Source organism: Ceratotherium simum, chromosome 2 (assembly GCF_057802395.1).
Source record: "Ceratotherium simum simum isolate JZ-2026a chromosome 2, ASM5780239v1, whole genome shotgun sequence".
Taxonomy (NCBI): domain Eukaryota; kingdom Metazoa; phylum Chordata; class Mammalia; order Perissodactyla; family Rhinocerotidae; genus Ceratotherium; species Ceratotherium simum.
In genome coordinates, this window is record NC_141901.1 from 74,586,055 (window position 1) to 74,607,714 (window position 21,660).

Below are 21,660 nucleotides of genomic sequence, written 5' to 3' on the forward strand. Positions count from 1 at the left end.
AAAAAAAGGTGTATAGAAGGAAAGTACCTCAACATAATAAAGGCTGTATATGACAAACCCACAGCTAATATCATAGTCAATGGCGAAGAACTGAAAGCTATCCCTTTAAGAACAAGAACCAGACAAGGATGGCCACTTTCACCACTCCTATTTAACATAGCATTGGAAGGCTTAGCCAGAGCAATCAGGCAAGAAAAAGAAATAAAACAGATCCAAATTAGAAAGGAAGAAGTAAAACTCACTATTTGCAGATGACATGATTTTTTTTTAATTGATGTTTTAATGATTTTTAACATTGTGAAATTTTGGGTTGTGCATTTTTGTTTGTCCATCACCATATATACGACTCCCTTCACCCCTTGTGCCCACCCTCCACTCCCCACCCCCACTGCCCCTGGTAACCACAGTCCAGTTTTCTCTGTCCATGTGTTGGTTTATATTCCACATATGAGTGAGATCATACAGTGTTTGTCTTTTTCTTTCTGGCTTATTTCACTTAACATAATACGCTCCAGGCCCATCCATGTTGTTGCAAATGGGACGATTTTGTCTTTTTTTATGGCTGAGTAGTATTCCATTGTAATATATAACCACATTTTCTTAATCCAATCGTCAGTCGAGGGACACTTAGGTTGCTTCCACTTCTTGGCTATGGTAATAATGCTGCAATGAACATAGGGGTGCATAAGCCTCTTTGGATTGTTGATTTCAGGTTCGTTGGATAGATTCCCAGTAATGGGATGGCTGGGTCATAGGGCACCTCTATTTTTAAGTCTTTGAGGAATCTCCATACCGTTTTCCATAAAGACTGCACCAGTTTGCATTCCCACCAGCTGTGTATGAGGGTTCCTGTTTCTCCACATCCTCTCCAACACTTGTTTTTTGTCTTGGTGATTATAGCCATTCTAACGGGCGTGAGGTGGTATCTTAGTGTTGTTTTGATTTGCATTTCCCTGATGATTAGTGATGTTGAACATCTTTTCATGTGCCTATTGGCCATCTGTATATCTTCTTTGGAGAAGTGTCTGTTCATTTCCTCTGCCCATTTTTTGATTGGGTTGTTTGTTTTTTTTGTTGTTCAGTTGTGTGAGTTCTTTATATATTATGGAGATCAACCCCTTGTCAGATGTATGTTTTGCAAATATTCTCTCTCAGCTGGTGGGTTGTCTGTTCATCTTGATTCTGGTTTCGTTTGTCTTATAGAAGCTCTTTAATCTGATAAAGTCCCACTTGTTTATTTTTTCTTTAGTTTCCCTAGTCTGGGTAGGCATCAGATGACATGATTTTATATATAGAAAACCCTAAAGAAGCTACCAAAAAACTATTAGAAATGATAAACAACTACAGCTAAGTTGCAGGATACAAAATCAACATACAAAAATCAGTTGTGTTTCTATACACTAACAACAAAATAAAAGAAAGAGAGCTCAAGAATACAATCCCATTTACAATCATGAAAAAAGAATAAAATACCTAGGAATAAATTTAACCAAAGAGGTGAAACAACTGTACACTGAAAACTATAAAACATTGTTGAAAGAAACTGAAGAAGACACAAAGAAATGGAAAAGTATTCCACGCTCGTGGATTGTAAGAATTAACATAGTTAAAATGTCCACATTTCCTAAAGCAAACAACAGATTCAGTGCAATCCCTATCAAAGTCCCAATGCTAATTTTTACAGAAATAAAACAAAGAATCATTAAATTTATATGGAACAACACAAGACCCTCAGTAGCCAAAACGATCTACAGAAAAAACAACAAAGCTGGAGGTATCAGACTCCCTGATTTCAAAATATACTACGAAGCTATAGTGATCAAAAGAGTATGGTACTGGCAGAAAAATAGACATGCAGATCAATGAAACAAAATTGAGAACCCAGAAATAAACCCACACATCTATGGACAGCTAATTTTTGACAAGGGAGCCAAGAACATACAGCTGTGAAAGGAAAGTCTCTTCAATAAACGGTGTTGGGAAAACCAGACAACCACATGCAAAGAATAAAAGTAGACCATTATCTTACCCCATACACAAAAATTAACTCAAAATAGATTAAAGACTTAAATGTAAGACCTGAAACCATAAAACTTCTAGAAGAAAACATAGGCGGTATGATCTTCAACATTGGTCTTAGCAGAATCTTTTCAAATACCATGTCTTACCAGGCAAGGGAAACAAAAGAAAAAGTAAGTAAACTGGACTATATCAAACTAAAAACCTTCTGCATGGCAAAGGAAGTACCTATAAAATGAAAAGACAACCTAACAATTGGGAGAAGATATTGGCAAACCGTATATCTGATTGGGGTTAATTTCCAAAATATATAAAGAACTCATTCATCTCAACAACAAAAAAACTAACAACCCACTTAAAAATGGGCAAAAGATCTGAACAGACTTTTCCAAAGAAGATACACAGACGGCCAACAGGCACATGAAAAGATGTTCAACATCACTAATTATTAGGGAAATGCAAATCAAAACTACAATGAGATATAATCTCACGTCAGAATGGCTATAATTAACAAGACAAGAAATAACAAGTGTTGGAGAGGATGTGCAGAAAAGGGAACTCTCATACACTGTGGGAATGTACAGTGGTGCAGCCACTATGGAAAACAGTATGGAGATTCCTCAAAAAATTAAGCATAGAACTACCATATGATCCAGCTATTCCACTTCTGGGTATTTATCTGAAGAACTTGAAAACATGAATGTGTAAAGATACACACATTCCTATGTTCACTGCAGCATTATTCACAATAGCCAAGACTTGGAAACAAGCTAAGTTGCCGTCAATGAATGAATGGATAAAGAAGATGTGGTATACATATGCAATGGAATACTACTCAGCTATAAAGAAGAGAAAGTCTTGCCATTTGGGACAACATGGTTAGACCTTGAGGGTATTATGCTAAGTGAAATAAGTCTGATGGAGAAAGTCAAACACCATATGATTTCACTCATAAGTAGAAGATAAAAACAACAACAACAAACACATAGATACAGAGATTAGATTGGTGGTTACCAGATGGGAAGGAGGGAGGGTGAAAGGGATGATAGGGTACGTGTGTACAGTGATGGGTGATAATTAGTTTTTGGGTGGTGAACATAAGGTAGTCTACACAGGATTCGAAATATGATGATGTACACCTGAAATTTATGTAATGTAAACCAATGTTACCTCAATAAAAATTAAAAAAAAAACACCCATCACTTCTTGCTTTTTTTTTTTTTAATAATATTTGCCTCCTTCAAGATACAGATTGGCTGAAGGTGAGAGACTTGCTTTGTTCATCTCTAAATATGCAATAGGAATGGACCTCACAAGAGTATTACATGTACTGGTAAACTGTACCACAAAGTGTTGCAGGAAAAAAATAGCATTGCTTAATTTAAAAAATACCAAGTAAAGACAATTTATAAAAATTAACAAACTAACACCACAAAATAAGAGTACATGTTAATTCTGAAAATTAGGAAATCTAGGATATAAACTCATATTAAAAGACAAACATTCCAATAAAAATATGACTGATGGTGTTACATCACATGCTAAAGGAGATGAAGAGATTTGAATTTTCCAATTTTCAATTTATTTTCTGATATTGTACTCAATGTAACAGCTTTCTTGGAAAAAGTTTGTCATTTCAGTAATCTATTTTTGATAGTGCTTAAAAATGAATCTCTAACATCTAGCAGTGGGTTCTTAGTTTTTACCATGTTGTCAAAGAGCCAGTTTCACACAAACACATTGGCGAAAGCAAAATTAACACTTTCAATGTCTTTTAAACCAACTCAGAATATTCTAGGCAGAGAAAAATTAATTGAAATTAATCCAAAATTGTCCCGTTAACACAGCTCCTACCTGTATCCATCCAAAAGGCAACAGATATAGCAAAAGATTAATTTGATTACACAATTTTTGTTCTATAGTCTAATACAGTGGAATCCCTTAAATTTATATCTTTATTTTTTCTGAATTATTGCTCATACTAAAACTCAAATATGAAGGGAAGAACCTTAATAGAAGATACAAGCAGAAAACTGAGAGAAAATATTTGTGACATTTGTCAGCTTTTAAAAATTTGTTGATGGTTATGATTTCTTTGCTCATTTTCAATAAATATTCACTTTTGAATTTGTATTTATGTATTATTTTATTTAAAGGAAACACTCAAAATGTATAAACTCCAGACCCCCATAATCCCCCATAGATTCACCACACACTAAAAAATGTGGACGAATGTGCTACAAATAATAGTGACTATTTCTGGACTGCAAAATTAGGAGTTTTCCACACACACATTTATTGTTAATGAACAAGTACTTATATTAATAACAAGAGTACTTAAAAACAGCGAGAGAGAAATGAAAAGAGATTCTAAGAAGAAAATTAAAACAAAAAAGCCTCCTTTTGCCTCCCGAACAAGTTGCCCTGAGAGCCAGGCTGTTGAACTGTCTCAGCCTAGTGTTCCTTTGCTCATCGGCAAGGCTGGTGCCCTATATTCATTATGGGGTCAAGGAATCCTAAGCCAACCGTGAAAGAGGGACAGGTCTGGGTGTTTGAAGCGGGGTGTGGAGGAGTGTCCACACACTCGAGCCTCTAGCCTCGGTTAAAAAAGATGAACACCTCTAACAGTTAAAACCACAGGAAACGCGCATCCTTTTGATTTCACTTCTCCTCAACCTGACCCATAACCGCTTGGCTGTAATAAGTGGCTGATTTTCAGCTTCTAAAGAGAACAGTCGCTATCCGGAGGAGCCAGACGCAGGAGGAGCGCAAGGGGCTTTCGAGGGCGGCTGAGAACTTGTCCCCTGGCTGCAGCGCCCAAGCAAGGTGAGTTCGCTCCTGAACTTGGTCTTCCATGCATAATTCCCCGTTAACAAACAACAATAAACTCCCAAGCGCACGTTCCGCACTGGCAGGCGCAGACCCCACTCCGGCAGGCGGGAAGGCAGCGGGCGGCGCAGGGGTCCGACAGTGTGTGGCCCGGAAGGCTCCTTGTCCGGGCAGCTCAGCGTCTCCGTTTGAAGCCCAGGCGGCTGCGAGGCAACAGCGCGCGCACTGTGTCCCGGGATGCGCTGTTCCTCCTTGGGCATCTACTCAGGGCTGCAGCAGAGTCCTGGATGGGAGGAGGAGGAGTGCGTCCTACCTCATTTGCGGAAAGGGGGCTGAAGTCCTTTCTTGGACTGAGGGTCCAAACCCCATGCCCCTGGCAGAGGCACTGGGTGGAGTCGCTCGCTCCCTTTTCCCTTCTCCCTTCCTGGGATGTTTCTTGACTGGTCCTTGCTGGACACTGGAGAAACAGAGAGAAAAGATGATCCTCAACATACAATTGAAATATTAGAAAATTCTTTCTTGTATTAACCGTATTTAATATTCCAAAGATTCTACACAACTGTATTAATATGAAATAATTCATTCTCACTCTGGCTAATCAACTGTTAAAAATAACTCTGAAGTCTAAGCCTGTATTTTGGCTGCACTGTTTCCAAATCTGTGGTCCCTACAAAAAAAAAATTACATAAATTACTTTTATTTTCAGGTTCAGTTTTTTGCTCTGTTTCCTTTGTGAGAATGCAAAAAATTCCTCAGTTTGTTTTCAACTTCTATAAAATAGCAACAGAAGAGTCGGAGGACACAAGGGAGCAAGGAAGAGGGAGAAACAACTGGGAGCTTTATCTTGAGCACACTAACCTGAACTGTGGAGCGGAAATGCTAATTCATCAACTTTCTTTTGCATGCACCTTAATTTTGAGATTAAAACTCTCAGTTTCTGATTCAAAATGGTATCCGAGGAGTGGAGGGGTCAGGGAGAATGTAGCCTGATAGTTTAGACTGCAGGGTTCAGTTGCTGGCTTGGTTCAGAGAAAGCTCGTTTCCTGATTTGGGCCAGTGGTAGTGGCAAGATGACAGTCTTGTGCCGTGTCACATAACCAGGACAGCAGCAAGTGGAGTAGAAAGAACCCTGCTTGGAGAGATGGGAGATTAGGGTCTCTTCCTGGCTCTTTTCTGGGGGGAGAAGACATTTTCTTCATCCATGACCTTAATTTTTCTCATTATAATATGCATGAGGATAGACTCATCACTGGTTCTTGACCCTGGCTCCACATTAGATTCACCTCCTAGGCTTAAATAGACCTTTCCCAAAATAAGATATACTAATAGCTAATACACATATGAAAAGATGTTTGACATCACTAATCATCAGGGAAATACAAATCAAAACTAAAACGAGAAACTACCTCATACCCATTAGGATGGCTTACTATCAAACAACAGAAAATAAAAATGTTAGTGAGGATGTGGAGAGATTGGAACCCTTGTGTGCTGTTGATGGCAATGTAAAAGGTACCAGCACTGTGGAAAACAGTATGGTGGTTCTCCCAAAATGAAAAATAGAATTACTATATGATCTATCAATTCCACTTTTGAGTATGTACCCAAAAGAATTGAAAGCAAGTTCTCAAAGAGGTATTTGTACACGCATGTTCATAGCAGCATTATTCACAATAGGTAAAATGTGGAAGCCACCCAAGTGTCCCTGGATAGAGGAATGGAAAATCAAAATGTGATAGATACATATGATAGAATATTATTTAGTCTTAAAAATGAAGGAAACTCTGACATGTACTACAACATGAATGAAACTTGAGGATATTATGCTAGGAAAAGTAAGCCAGTCACAAAAACACAGATACTGTATGATTCCATTTATATGAGTTACTTGGAGTAGTAAAAATCATAGAGAAGAAAAAACAATGATGGTGACCAGGGGCTGGGGAAATGGGGCAGGCGGAGTTATCGTTTAATGAGTATAGAGTTTCAGTTTTATAAGATGAAAACTGTTCTGGACATCGATTCCAGTGATGATTGCACACAACATGAATGTACTTAATACTGCTGAACGATAATACTTAAATGGTTAAGATGGTGAATACTATGCTATATGTATTTTACCACAATTAAAAAATTGAAAAAGGGCTTCTGTACGCATTTTCTAACCGATTTTCAAAAGAGGAGGTTCATTTTTCTTTACAGACCTCCCCAATCAAATACCATCCTCTCACAGAAATGATGGATTATAGATACAGAGAGTAAAGATAGTTTTCGTCTAGGAGATCATCATCGTTATCATTATTAGTGGAAGAGATAGTGTCTTAGTTATAGAGCACTGGAATAAGGGCTTTAAAAATCTTCATGTGGGAATGAATTTTGTCCCTACATCACAGACCCTTATCAGATAAAAATAATTCTAATCAAAACTGAGTTTTGTCATAGACATGTGTCCCTTAGAAACATCAGAATCATTGGTGGCTTTTGTTATACATATAAACTCTTGGGCTTGGGAATCTGGGTTTTACAATCATTCCAGATGACTCTTATATACATCAAAATTGAAAACCAATTCTGAACAGGAGTGAACAACACTACTTTCTTAATGTGAAGCTAAAATTTGTAGTACTTTCCCAGCTGTAGTTCTTTCACAAGTTCTTCTATTTTTAAAATAGATTTTGAGGTAAAATTCACATCTTTTTGCGGTTTCCCTCAATCTTGTCCCTGAGAGGGTATGCACATCTAGTGATTATAATGTGGCTATTAGGGGCTCATGTTTTACGTCCATGTCACTTATTCCTCAGAGCCTGAAGGATCCAAGAAAGGAAGGGTGAACAGGAATGGCGTGTTTTCAGCTGATTATTGTTTTGTCCTGATGAAAAATTTATTTTCACACCTTATGTCTCTGTAACTTACAGTTTATAGAATGCACTGAAACACATTAATGGACCAATTTGTCATTGTGGTTTTTGTAGATTAATTTTCATCTAATTCAACAAGCAGTTACTGAAAGTTTATTTTGTGCTGGACACTCTGCTAAGATGAATGTTTATAGCATCTCATTTAAACTTCAAACCAAGCCTTGGGGTGCGACTAGTTATTTCACCTATAACTCTCATATAATTATTTAAAATGTGACTTAGCCAGGTTAAGCTTCTTGCTAAGGTCACATAAGTAGTCAACCGTGGAGCTGGAAAATTTTGAAAATAATAGATGTTTTGAATATTTAACAAATAAAATATAAAAATATTTGAGGCATTTCAACTAAATGCTTTTACATATTCTTATAGTAAGAAATTTAAGAGCCAGCCTGGTGTTGTAGTGGTTAAGTACATGCACTCTGCTTCGGCAGCCCAGGATTGGCAGGTTTGGATCCTGGGCATGGACCTACACACCGCTCCTCAAACCATGCTGTGGTAGCATCCCACATACAAAATAGAGGAAGATTGGGCCAGCCCCGTGGCTTAGCGGTTAAGTGCACGTGCTCCGCTGCTGGCGGCCCGGGTTCGGATCCCGGGCGCGCACCAACACACCGCCTCTCCGGCCATGCTGAGGCCGCGTCCCACATACAGCAACTAGAAGGATGTGCAGCTATGACATACAACTATCTACTGGGGCTTTGGGGGAAAAATAAATAAATAAATATAATTATCAAAATAGAGGAATATTGGCAACAGATGTTAGCTCAGGGCTAATCTTCCTAACCAAAACAAAAAAAGAAAGACAAAAAAATTAAAGATATCACAGAGAACAATTTTAACATAAAAATAATCAAAAATTTGCGATAGTAGTACTTTTAATACTTGTTTCAAACTAAACTTTTATTTTGGAAAAATAATTCTGAATTATAGTGAAATTTTAAGATTACAATGAAATATCACATACATTTTACTTGGATTTACTCCTGGTGACATTTTGTGACATTTGCATTCTTTTTAAATAGATGTGTACTTTCTTCTATTTACATTCTTATTCTGATTATTATTTTGGGGAGTAAGAAGCAGAGACCATGACCCTTTACCACTAAATACTTGAGCACATATCTCTTAAGACCCTATTCTTCCCTCTTGAAAGGTAGCTGCCTTCCTTGGACCTCCCTCGTTTCCACACGGCCACTCCTTCCTCCAGCTCTGGCTCCTGTTCCATCACTCTAGTAAATCTGTGCTCCGTTAGGTCATCCTTGGCCTCCCTGCCGACAATTGCAGTGAACTCTCTGGGCATTTAACATCGCTGACCTGTCCTCTCTTCTGGATGCTCACTCTGTCTACCTTGCCTCTGAAACTCCATGCTCTCTCAGGACCATCACCCCTTAGATTTCCCCAAGGCTTTTATTCTTTTGTATTCTTAAGCTGAATTAAGTCATCTCAACACATGATTCAATTGTGCATATCACTCACATAGACCTCTTTCCTCATGATGATTACAATTTAACAAATGTTGACTGAGTGCATTCTATGTGTCTAGCCTGGGGTCTAAGCTGGGAACAAGACAGACATGGCACCTGTCCCCCTAATTATAAGTGCGATGAACCATGAACTGTAATCCATGTTGTATTGTCTACAACCTTCCTAGTTTGAGATGGTTAACGGTAGCTGTCCCCTTATATCGTTTCGTCCCTCCTCCTATACTAATAGAATACCTGCTTGTTTGCTGTGTACATGTTTTCCCAAAATACTCATAGTAATTCCAGCTTCCTCTGCAGCTGGACACGGTAGTGGGTTAACTTAAGGTCTATTGTTTTTTAGTAGAAGTGATGAGTTCTTAAAAGAGGGACTTGTCATTTTCCTTCTCCAATCTGCTCTTACTATAAATATGATAGCACACCCTCTTGGACCTTGGGCTGCCCCTTATAGTTGGCTGAGCATATGACAGAAGGGTCCTGGGCCCCAATCTTGTATGAAACAAATTTCTCCTACCCATGTGGGACTACTAATCCTGGAATTTATGTAAGACAGTAGTATATTTAAATTGTTCATGAGCTTTTTTTTTTCTGTTTCTCACAGCTAAACCTAATCCTAACGGATACAGTTATTCTAGTATTACTTTGAGGGCAGGGGCTATAGCTTATAAATAGTTTTATCCCAGGAAACAACCACAGTTTCAGGTATATAATAGATGCTCATCCAAAGCATTTAAATAAATTAAAGATGGTATTGATAACACTGGGTATCAAAGAATGAAAACATGAAAGCATACCATTCAGAAAATATTAGGTCACCTGGAGCCCTCAATGAAACACTGATCATGCAAGGAAAGAGCCTGGTCGAGAAACTGCTGAGTGTTTTCTGGAATGAGGGCCTGACTCTACAGAAATAAGAGGAACCCATGTCATCACACTAATACATTAGAGAACACGTTGTTGTTATAGGAGAGTCAATAGAAAGCCCCTGTACATTACTGATTGAGGAGTATATGGGGTAATCAATGTTGTCGAGAAAGATTATTCTGCCAGGTAAGTGGTTGCAAAGCATGTCATAGTGACACAGATTTCCCTGGTTTCAAATCCTGGATCTACCACTTATTCATATGTAAATTTGAGCAAATCCCTCAGTCTTTCTGAACTTTACTACGTATGCAAAATAGGTATAATAAGCCCAAACTTGCAAGGTTCTTATAAATACCAGCGAGGTCAGGTATGTAATGCACGTGTCACAGAGCTCAGCACAATGTAGACTCTCAATGCATGATAAGCATTGCTTGAATTTTGGTTTTCTATGAAAGTAAACTTTGGAGGCTGGTACTACCTGCTATTTCATCACTACCACCATCAGAGATGATGATGGAGGAAGCCCTCTTGTGGTCTCCTAATGCTATCCTACATTTTGAGCCATAGTCAAGAACAGAGGTTCCACCAGCCCTTTGCTGATATACAGATGCTTTGATTAATGCTGAGGCAGAGAATGGATTTTAATGGAGAATGGATTTTTGTGATCTTATTTCTACAGAAAGACTCTTTTGGGTTTGCAGGTTGCCATGGCATCTGGACCTATCATGTTGGTTCCCATATGTTTGGTGGAAAACAAGAATGAACATCTGTCCGTGAACCAGAAAGCTGTAAGGATTCTTAACAAGATTTCTCAACCCGTGGTGGTCGTGGCCATCGTTGGGCTGTATCGTACAGGAAAATCCTACTTGATGAACTGTCTTGCAAGAGAAAAGACTGGTGAGTGAAGTCCTGTGACAGAGGCTATTTGCTTGACCCCAGCTGAATCTCAGCTTCTCACCACTCCTCCAGGGTAACATGAAGGGAGATTCCAAATTTCTTATTAAACACATCTAATTCTAATTTTCACCAGAAAAATGGCAACCTGACGTTTTTGTCTTTCCAATTCTTACTCCTGCTGTTTCTGCTTCCTATATAACGAAAATCTCTTGTGCTAGTGCTCTCAAAGCCATCTCTTCTAACATGCCAGGCACTGAGCTCTTGCAGTGATGTCTCCCACATCACATTTTCCTTTCTTTACTAGAGTATTCTTATTGACTAACCAACATGCTTGGATATCTATCATCTTAGAAATTCTCCCTGGACCCCACATCTCATTATGACTACCACTCCACTTTTTCTTTTTACTTCTCTTTGAGCAAAAATATATCATCTCAATTTCCTTTTCTCACTTCTCCTCTTCCCACCTCTTCTTCAGTTGACTTCTTTCTGGTTTTAAGCCCAAAAGTCCGCTGAATGCTCTTGTTATATTCACCAATGACCCCTGTTTGGTCTGATTCAATGGATGTTTCTTTGTATCCATCTTAGTCCCTTGCTCGACATCATATCTCACAGTTGACTTCTCCCTGCTCTTTGAAATACTTTCTTTCCTTGGCTTCTGAGGCACCACACTCTTCTGGGTTTCTTCCTATCTCTGTGTTTAGTGTTCTTCAGTCTCCAACTTTTCTCTTTTCAGTCTCCAACTTTATCAGCCTCCAACTTTTCTTCCAGCTGTGTGAATCATAGGTCCCTCCAGGACTTGGCCCTGGGATCTTTTCTCTCCTCTATTTATACCCTGTCCAAGTGATCTCATCCAATCTACGGACTTTAAATGTCATGTTTATTCTGATACCTCTCTAATTGATATTTCTTGCCTTAATATCTCTTCTGACTTTCAGACTCATTAATCAAATAACCACCTGATTTTTTTCTTTTTGAAAGTTGTCCACTTAAAGTTATCATGTTCACAATAAAAATCTTGATCAATTCCCGCTTCTAAACCCAGATGAAACGAATCAAAACAAAGCAAAATAAAACACACTTTCTGCTTTCTCATTCATCTTCTTCTCTAGTGTACCTGTAGCCTTTCAGTCTTAAGTCCCAAATCACATCCCTCGCTTGGTTTGTCTCCCACATCCAATCCATGCATCAGACTTCTTGTTATTCTTACTAAGGGTATATCAAATCTGTCTCTTTTTCTCCATTTTTATGTTACCATCCTAGACTAAGTCACCCTCAACTTTTGCCTGCAATATTTGTCTTTTTTTCCAAAGTGTCCTCCTTGCTTCCACTTTGGCCCTCTCTAATAAATTCTCTTCAAAGAAATCAGAGTGATCTTTAATCTAGTTGCTTTTAATACTCTGCTTAAGCTGGCGTTATACGTATATAAAATAAATACTCCTCGGAGACCCACTATGATGAAGTCTTTCCTATTCCTCCAAACACATTTGATGTGTTTTCTTCACCACTGGTTATGCTACAGACGCACTAGCCTCCTTTTTATTCTTGCAAATCGCAAGCCGTTTTCTAGCTCCAGGCCTACGCACGTGTAGTTCACTCTGCCTGCAATGCTCGCTGCTTCTTCCCCAGCTAGCTCCTTTTATTCACGGCTCTGCACAAACGTCAGTTCTCAAAGAGGTCTTCCCCGACCATCCTGTCTCGTGTTGCTCTTCTACTTAAATTTAACACAATATGAACATAGTTTATTTACATCTTTACTTGTTGAGTGTTTTTTCTCTTATATTAAAATTAAAATCTGTAGAGCAAGAAACTTTACCTGGACTCTTTGCTGATAAATTTCCGGCAACCATAACAGTGTGTAGAATGTAGTGGGTACACAGTAAATGCTTTTTTACTTGAATAAAAGAAAAATAAATCAGAATGTTTATCTTTTAGCTCACTGTTATCTTTATATGGCTTTAACTAGCCTTTATAAAATTTCTGATCAGAGCACAATACCTAGGTGTTGCTGAATATCTTATAGACTAGCATATCCAAATCCTACAGTCCGTGAGTATGGTTTAACGTAAAGAGCATTTCGCGTATAAAAGAAGTCATAAGAAAAGTAGAGGACAACTTTCTGAGTTTCATGGGCAGCAAATGAGAATATAGAATCCGCATCAACTACCCATCAACACTTCTATCCTGGTTTTATGCAGGGCTCTCAGAAGATCTGTTTTCCCTCAATATGGAAAAAATCAGCATGAACATGATGCGATGTTAATATTCCTCTTAGAGAATGTTTTAACTGTTGCTATGATCCCTTGAATTAGTTGTGATTAACAGCATCTTCAAAACAAGTAAGAAGTGAGATACAGCCATGACTTTTTATGAGGGCTTATAAAAGTGTGCTTTTTTTTTTTTTTCCACCCATTCCTTTCTCCCTGGTCCATTAAGACCAGATTTCATTTGGCTGGCCCATATGCTGGCTATAAATTAGCAGACTCTTAGCACTCATTGGCTATAAAACTCCAAAGGGCAGGTATTTCTGTTTATTTCCGTCACTGCTGTATCTCCTGAGTCTTGAACATGTCCCCAATGCCTAGAACATAATAGGTACTTAATAAGTATTCAATAAATTATCTTGTTTATTCCTCAGACTATTGAAATGTCTTGATCTAATTATAATACATTCAAGTAACAACTTCTTTAGGGAGTCATGATTGTTGAACACTTAAAAATCAAAGCTTTCTTGTGTGTAGCATGCCCTTTCTCTCATCTAGTTCATTGGTAGGCCACATAGACATGAATAGAAATTTTCTTACACTGGGAAATAGAATTTAGCATTTTGTATAAATCAAACTTATGTGAAAGAGTCTGACCGCTAAAGGTATGAGTAGTTAGATGACACACAACATTGGACATCCTTGAAATGGGGAAAAGCACCATGCGCTATCCGAGCGCGCTTACAGTCCTGTAACTCTAATTTTGTAGCCCATGGGCTTCTTGGCCTATCTGCTGTCATGTCACCGTATCTTGCTTTCTCTTGTTCCCTTCAGGTTTCCCTCTAGGCTCTACAGTGCAGTCTGAAACCAAGGGCATCTGGATGTGGTGTGTGCCTCACCCCTCTAAGCAGAACCATACCCTGGTCCTTTTGGACACCGAGGGCCTGGGTGATGTGGAAAAAGTAAGATAGAGAGTCACAGATGGATCCTTTTCATACTGGATTTTCTCCTTATCTCTTCATGATCCTTTGTAATTTAACTGTTGTGAACTATTCCTGAAATATTGAAATCCAACTATATCGAAGGAGGCATACTTTGGTCTCTTTGAAAGTCAATTCTAGTTAAGAACAGATAATGTGGTATATTTGGTAAGATCTTTTATTTCTGAGCACTGAAGTGCATAATTTCATCCATTTTAATAAACCTTTATTGAGAAGCTGAGTTAAAGGGTCTTGGGCTGAGTATTATAGATATTACTGAACAAAGTGTAGGCCCTGCCCTCAAAGAGCCTTCTGCCCAGTTGAGGAGACAATGTGTATGCAGTCCAATATAATACCAAGTAATCAGTGCTTTGTTGTGGGTAGGCAAGGTAGGTTTCCTGGAAAGCAGACTCAAAGATAGACACTGACAGGCAGGAAGTTTATTTATATGGATTTTAGTTTGTTTGTCTTCATATTATGGGTAAAATGAATGATCTCCTCTCTCTCTCTCTCTGCTATTTCTGTCTCTCTCTCTTTGCCCTTCCTTATCTGCCTCCTTTCTTCTTTAAATTGGAAGCAATGGCCATATTTCTCTAGGTCTTCATTTCTGCCTAAAAGGAGGCAGAAATTCTGTCCTTCCTTATAAGGTGACATATCAAACAAAGATAGAATCTTGGTGTCTAAACTGTTATTGTCTTCCCTAAGTCCAGCTTCTTCTGTTCTTAGTCATTTACTCAAAATAATTAGAATTTGAGAAATGGGGTATATCAATAATATTTCTTTTACAATTCCCCATTCCTAGATTTAGATTTCAGCACTTGCATTTCCTCAAGGGTTTCCAAGAACAGGCCAGATCTTACACACTGTTTATACTACAACCAAACGCTGGCTTCCACAACAATTTAGGCAACACGAAAACAGTTCTGCCCATCTTCAAGTCTCTGCATCGTCCTGCACAGGAGCTTGCTTTTGAGCCTTATCTTCGGCACCCATCCTCTGCTCTGTGCCAGTCAGACCACATAATTCTATGCTTATTGCATTCTGACTCTCATTTTGCTTCTGTAGATCTTTCTACTTGCATGCTTCTTTCATTTCTTCAAGTCTACATTTTACAAATCCTTTAACATCCAGCAAGAAATTTCTAGGGAGGTTTAATATCACACACACACTCTTTCTCTAATTCTAACATCTTCTGTTCCCCTTTGACAGATTCATTATTTTTATCCAATATAATGGCTACCGGTTTCACTGCTTAGATTCACAACTAGTGTGTAACCTTTTGAATATATTATCCTTGTTGCATTCATTTTTCAAATGTTTGTAAATACTATGAGATAGTCATCTTGAATGCAACAATTATTGTATTTATCTTTGCTTCCCTACAACTAAGAAACATGTGTAACATTTAGTAGTAGTCCATAAATATTTAATTTAATTGGCTTTATTTTGAGTGACCCATTGTGACTAGCACAGTACGTATTTTGTAGCTCACTTTTTGTTAAATGAACATGTGGTGTCACTTATTACTAAGCAGCTAATTGCTCAAAAGACACTCTACTTTTTTTTTTAATACATATTATCTTATTTCATCCCATTCAGAAAAAAAGGACATTTTGAAGAAAGTATTAGAATTCTTTTATAGATGGGGAAACTGAGGTCACAAGCGATGTCAATATAATTGCCAAAGCTGAGATTTGCCTTTAATTCTGTTTTCAAGATGTTTTCTTTGTAGCAACACTGTCCTATCTGAAAATAACAAATGAAAAATGATTGAACAAATAACTGAGTGGGTTTCTGAAGGGAAGATTAGTAAGTGCTTTCTCTAATACATTTTCTAGGGCGACTCTAAGAATGACTCGTGGATCTTTGCCCTGGCTGTGCTTCTGAGCAGCACTTTGGTCTACAACAGCATAAGCACCATCAACAACGATGCCTTGGAGAAACTGCAGTATCCTTCCCAGTTTTATTGAAAAATTGATGAGAATAGAGAACAAATGGGATTCTTCTTCCCCTTGGCTGAGTTACCTTTGGTGGAGCAGAGGAGACCCAAGGCAAAAGAGAGTGTTTATAGTAATATTTTATGAGGGAAATGTGGGAATTGTGGCTAGAAAGTTCCTTTTCCTTAGCCAAGTCCTAGTTATGTGACAGAGCTCACAGAACTCATCAGGGCAAAGTCTTCCCCCAAACCAGATGGAGTAAAAGGTGCCACAGAATTCGTGAGCTTCTTTCCAGACTTTATCTGGACTGTGCGGGATTTTACCCTGGAGCTAAAGTTACACGGTCACCCTATCACAGAAGATGAGTACCTGGAGAATGCCTTGAAGCTGATTCCAGGTATCAGAGCATGGCCTGGGCAGTGGATGGTCCAGTAGAGGGTGGGAGCTACTAAACACTGTCCATCATCTCTGGGATTGCATTTGTATTTGAGAGTGGGTCCAGGCCCATAGCAATGGTGTCTGGGACCTAGGTTGTTATTTCTTGAGGAGTTCTAGTGACTACAGTTAAGCTCACCCACGAAGAGCAGGGCTTCATGCAGAGCACATATTGAAAACTAAGATAATTTGTACCCTAACACCCAAAGACAATGGACGCTAAAACTTTTCAAAGACCAGACACTTGTGTTCCTTATTGCGCTTTTCCCCTTTTTGTCTTGAAAACAATGACTTGTTAGGCGTAAAATCACAATGAAGAATATATTTCCCTCAGTTCTTGCTCCTCTCAAGCAGGGTTATAAATGTCTAGTGCTTGGATAGTTGTATCTTCTACAAAAAGTGACTTTACACCCTGAATAGATCTGACAATCTACTTTTGGTCTATATTTTTTAATTATTTCTTTTTCTTTTCTTTCTTTCTTTTTTTTTTGGTGAGGAAGATTGGCTGTGGGCTAACATCATGCCCATCTTCCTCTACTTTATATGGGACGCTGCCGCAGCATGGCTTGATAAGCAGTGCATGTGTCCACACCCAGGACCCGAACCTGCGAACCCCAGGCTGCCGAAACGGAGTGCGTGAAATTAACCACTGTGCCAGTGGGCTGGCCCCATTATTTCTTTTTTTTAAATTGAGGTATATTGAAAAAAAAAAATAAATAAAAAAAAATAAATAAATTGAGGTATAATTGACATACAACATTACATAAGTTTCTGGCGTACAACATAATGATTCAATATTTTATCTATTGCCAAATGATCACCACAATCTAGTTAATATCCATAACCATACATCATTACAGAATTTTTTCTTATGATAAAAACTTTTAAGATCTACTGTCTTAGCAACTTTCAAAAATGCAATACAGTATTATTAACTATAATCACCATGCTGTATGTTACATTTCCATGACATTTATTTTGTAACTGAAAGTTTGTACCTTTTGATCACCTTTACTCATTTCGCCCACCCCTTCACCTCTGGCAACCACCAATCTGTTCTCTGTATCTAGGAGCTGGATTTTTCTTTTGTTTAGATTCCACGTGTAAGTGAGATCATACAGTATTTGTCTTTCTCTGTCTGACTTATTTCACTAAGCATAATGCTCTCAAGGTCCATCCATATTGTCTCAAATGGCAAAGTTTTATTCCTTTTTATGATTGAAAATATTTTATAACATTTATATATATAATATGTAAGATATATATATTATGTATGATATATATATATATATATAATATGTATAACATAATATATGCAACATTTTCTTTTTCTTTTCTTTTTTTTTTTGTGAGGAAGATCAGCCCTGAGCTAACATCCATGCTAATCCTCCTCTTTTTGCTGAGGAAGACCGGCTCTGAGCTAACATCTATTGTCAATCCTCCTCCTTTTTTTCCCCAAAGCCCTAGTAGATAGTTGTATGTCATAGCTGCAGATCCTTCTAGTTGCTGTATGTGGGACGCGGCCTCAGCAGGGCCGGAGAAGCGGTGCATCGGTGCGTGCCCGGGATCCGAACCCCGGGCCGCCAGTAGCAGAGTGCGCGCACTTAACTGCTAAGCCACGGGGCCGGCCCCTGTAACATTTTCTTTATCCATTCATCCATTGATGGACACTGGATTTGCTTCCGTATCTTGGCCCTTGGAAAAAATGCTGCAATGAACTTGATATCTTATCAAGTTCATGTTTTCATTTTCTTTAGATAAATACCCAGAAGTGGAATTGCTGGACAATATAGTAGATCATATGCTGGATCATATGGATCTATTTTTAATGTTTTGAAGAATCTCCATACTCTTCTACAGAGTGGCTATACCAATTTACATTGCCACCAATAGTGCACAAGCGTTCCCTTTTCACCACATCCTTGCCAACACTTGTTATTTCTTGTTTTTTTGAGAATAGCCATTCTAACAGGTGTGAGGTGATATATCATTGTGACTTTGGTTTGCATTTCCCTGATGATTAGTGACATGGAGCGTGTTTTCAGATACCTGTTGGATAGCTGTGTGTCTTCTTTAGAAAAATTTCTATTCAGATCCGCTGCCCATCTTTTAATTGGGTTGTTTGCTTTTTTTCTATTGAGCTGTATGAGTTCTTTATATATTTTGGATATGAGCCCTTTATCAGATACATGTTTTGCAAATATTTTCTCCCATTCTATAGGTTGCCTTTTCATTTTGTTGATGGTTTCCTTTGCTGTGCAGAGGCTTTTTAGTTTGATGTAGTTTATTTTTGCTTTTGTTGCCTTTGCTTTTGGTGTTAAATCCAAAAAATTATCACTAAGACTGATGTCAAGGAGCTTATTACCTATGTAAAACTTCTAGGAGTTTTACGGTTTCAGGTCTTACATTCAAGTCTAATACATTTTGAGTTAATTTTTGTATATGGTATAAGATGGTGGTCCAGTTTCATTCTTTTGAATGTGACTGTCCAGTTTTCTCAGCACCGTTTATTGAAGAGATTGTCCTTTCCCCATTGTATAATCTTGGCTCCTTTGTTGCAAATTAATTGACCATATATGCATGGGTTTATATCTGGGCTCCCTATTCTGTTCTATTGATCTATGTGTCTGTTGTTATGCCAATAGCAAACTATTTTGCTTACCATAGCTCTGTGGTGTAGGTTGAAGTCATGGAGTGTGATATCTCTTGCTTTGTTCTTTTTTCTCAAGATTATTTTGACTATTTGGGGTCTTTTGTGGTTCCATGCAAATTTTAGAATTGTTTATTCTAGTTATGTGAAAAATGGCATTGGAATTTTGATAGGGATTGCTTTGCATCCATAGATTGCTTTGAATAGTATCCACATTTTACCAATATTAATTCTTCCAGTCTGTGCACACTGGATATTTTTTCATTCATTTTTGTCTTCAATTTTTTTTTCATCAATGTCCTACAGTTTTCAGTGTACAGGTCTTTCACTTAGTTGGTTAAATTTATTCCTAGGTATTTTATTGTTTTGACACAGTCATAAATGGGGCTGTTTTCCTAATTTGTCTTTCTGGTAGGTCATTATTAGTATAGAAATGCAACAGAGTTCTATATATTGATTTGTATCCTGCAATTTTACTGAATTCATTGATTAGCTCTAACAGTTTTTTGGTGGAGTTTTTAGGGTTTTCTACATATAATATTATGTCATCTGCAAATAATGACAATTTGACTTCCTTTCCAATTTGGATGACTTTTTTTCCTTTTCCTTGCCTAATTGCTCTGGCTAAGACTTCCAATACATGTTGAATAAAAGTGGAAACGGTGGGCATTCTTGTCTTGTTCCCGATTTTAGAGGAAAAGCTTTCAGTTTTTCACCATTTAGTATGATGTTTGCTGTGGGCTTGTCATATATGGCCTTTATTATGTTGAGGTACATTCCCTCCATACCCACTTTGTTGAGAGATTTTATCATAAGTAGGCGTTGAATTTTGTCAAATGATTTTTCTGCATCAATTGAGATGATCATTTGGTTTTTTATTCCTCATTTTGTTAATGTGGTGTATCACAGTGATTGATTTGTGCCTATTTGCCATGATCAAGTGGGATGCCTGGATGGCATCCCTGGAGTAAATCCCACTTGATCATGGCAAATGACTCTTTTAATATATTGTCATTTTGGGTTTGCTAAATTTGTTGAGGATTTGTGCATCTGTATTCATCAGGGACATTGGCCTGTAATTTTCTTTTCTTGTGGTGTCCTTATCTAGTTTTGGTATTAGAGTAAGCTGGCCTCATAAAAAGAGTTTAGAAGTGTTCTCTCCTCTTCTAATTTTTAGAAGAGTTTGATAAGGATATGTGTTAATTCTTCTTTGAGTGCTGGGTAGAATTCACCAATGTGGCAGCCTGGTCCTGGATTTTTGTTTGTTGGGAGGTTTTTGATTACTGATTCAATGTCCTTACTAGTAATTGGTCTGTTCAAATTTTTTTTCTTCATGATTCAGTCTTGGAAGGTTGTATATGTCTAGGAATTTATCCATTTCTTCTAGGTTGTTCCATTTGTTGGTGTATAATGTTTCATAGTAACCTCTCATGATTCTTTGTATTTCTGTGGTATCAGTTGTAATGTCTCCTCTTTCATTCTGATTTTATTTGAGTCCTCTCTCTTTTTTCTTGGTGAATATAGCTAAAAGTTTGTCAATTTTATTTATCTTTTCAAAGAATCACCTCAGTTTCATTAATCTTTTCTATTGTCTTTTTAGTCTCTATTTCCTTTATTTCCACTCTGATCTTTATTATTTCCTTCCTTCTACTAACTTTGGGTTTTGTTTATTCTTCTTTTTCTAGTTCCTTCAGGCATAAGGTTAGATTGTTTGAGATTTTTGTTGCTTCCCGAGGTAGGCCAGTACCACTATAAATTTCCCTCTTAGAACTTCTTTTGTTGCATCCTGTAGATTTTGGAACGTTGTATTTTCATTTTCATTTGTCTCAAGGTATTTTTTGATTCCTTCTTTGATTTTTTTCAAAGACCCATTGGTTGTTTAGTAGCATGTTGTTTAGACTCCATGTGTTTGTGTTTTTTCCAGTTTTCTTCTTATAAGTGATTTCTAGTTTCATACCACTGTGGTCAGAAAAGATGCTTGATATGATTTCAATCTTCTTAAATTTGTTAAGATTTGATTTGTGACCCAAGATGTGATCTCTCCTGGAGAAAATTCCATGTGCACTTGAGAAGAATGTGTATTCCGTTGCTTCTGGATGGCATGTTTTGTATATATCTAAGTCCATCTGGTCTAACATGTCGTTTAAGGCCAACACTTCCCTATTGATTTCCTGTCTCAATCATTTATCCATTGATGTAAGTGGGCTGCTAAAGTCCCCTTCTATTATTGTATTGCTATTTCTCCCTTTAGATCTGTTAATATATACTTAGTATATTTAGGGGCTGCTATATCGAGAGCCCCTAAATATATAAATATTTATAAATACTATATCCTAATATTATATTTTTATAATATTTACAAATGTTATATTTACAAATACTTACAATATTTGCATTCCTAAATATTTACGGTATTTGTACTCCTAAATATTTTCAAATTTTATTT

The 21,660-nt window shown here is 37.6% G+C and overlaps 1 protein-coding gene across 1 annotated transcript in view; it reads left to right on the forward strand.

Annotated features, from left to right (window-relative positions):
* The first annotated feature begins 4,085 nt into the window (after positions 1 to 4,085).
* Positions 4,086 to 21,660, forward strand: part of LOC101390877 (guanylate-binding protein 6-like) — a 30,131-nt gene continuing 12,556 nt past the window's right edge. The window contains 5 exon segments of the mRNA XM_014779914.2: positions 4,086 to 4,845; positions 10,791 to 11,008; positions 14,047 to 14,174; positions 16,031 to 16,140; positions 16,330 to 16,526. Of these exon segments, the coding sequence (XP_014635400.2) occupies positions 10,819 to 11,008; positions 14,047 to 14,174; positions 16,031 to 16,140; positions 16,330 to 16,526 (625 nt within the window). The 5' untranslated portion in view covers positions 4,086 to 4,845; positions 10,791 to 10,818.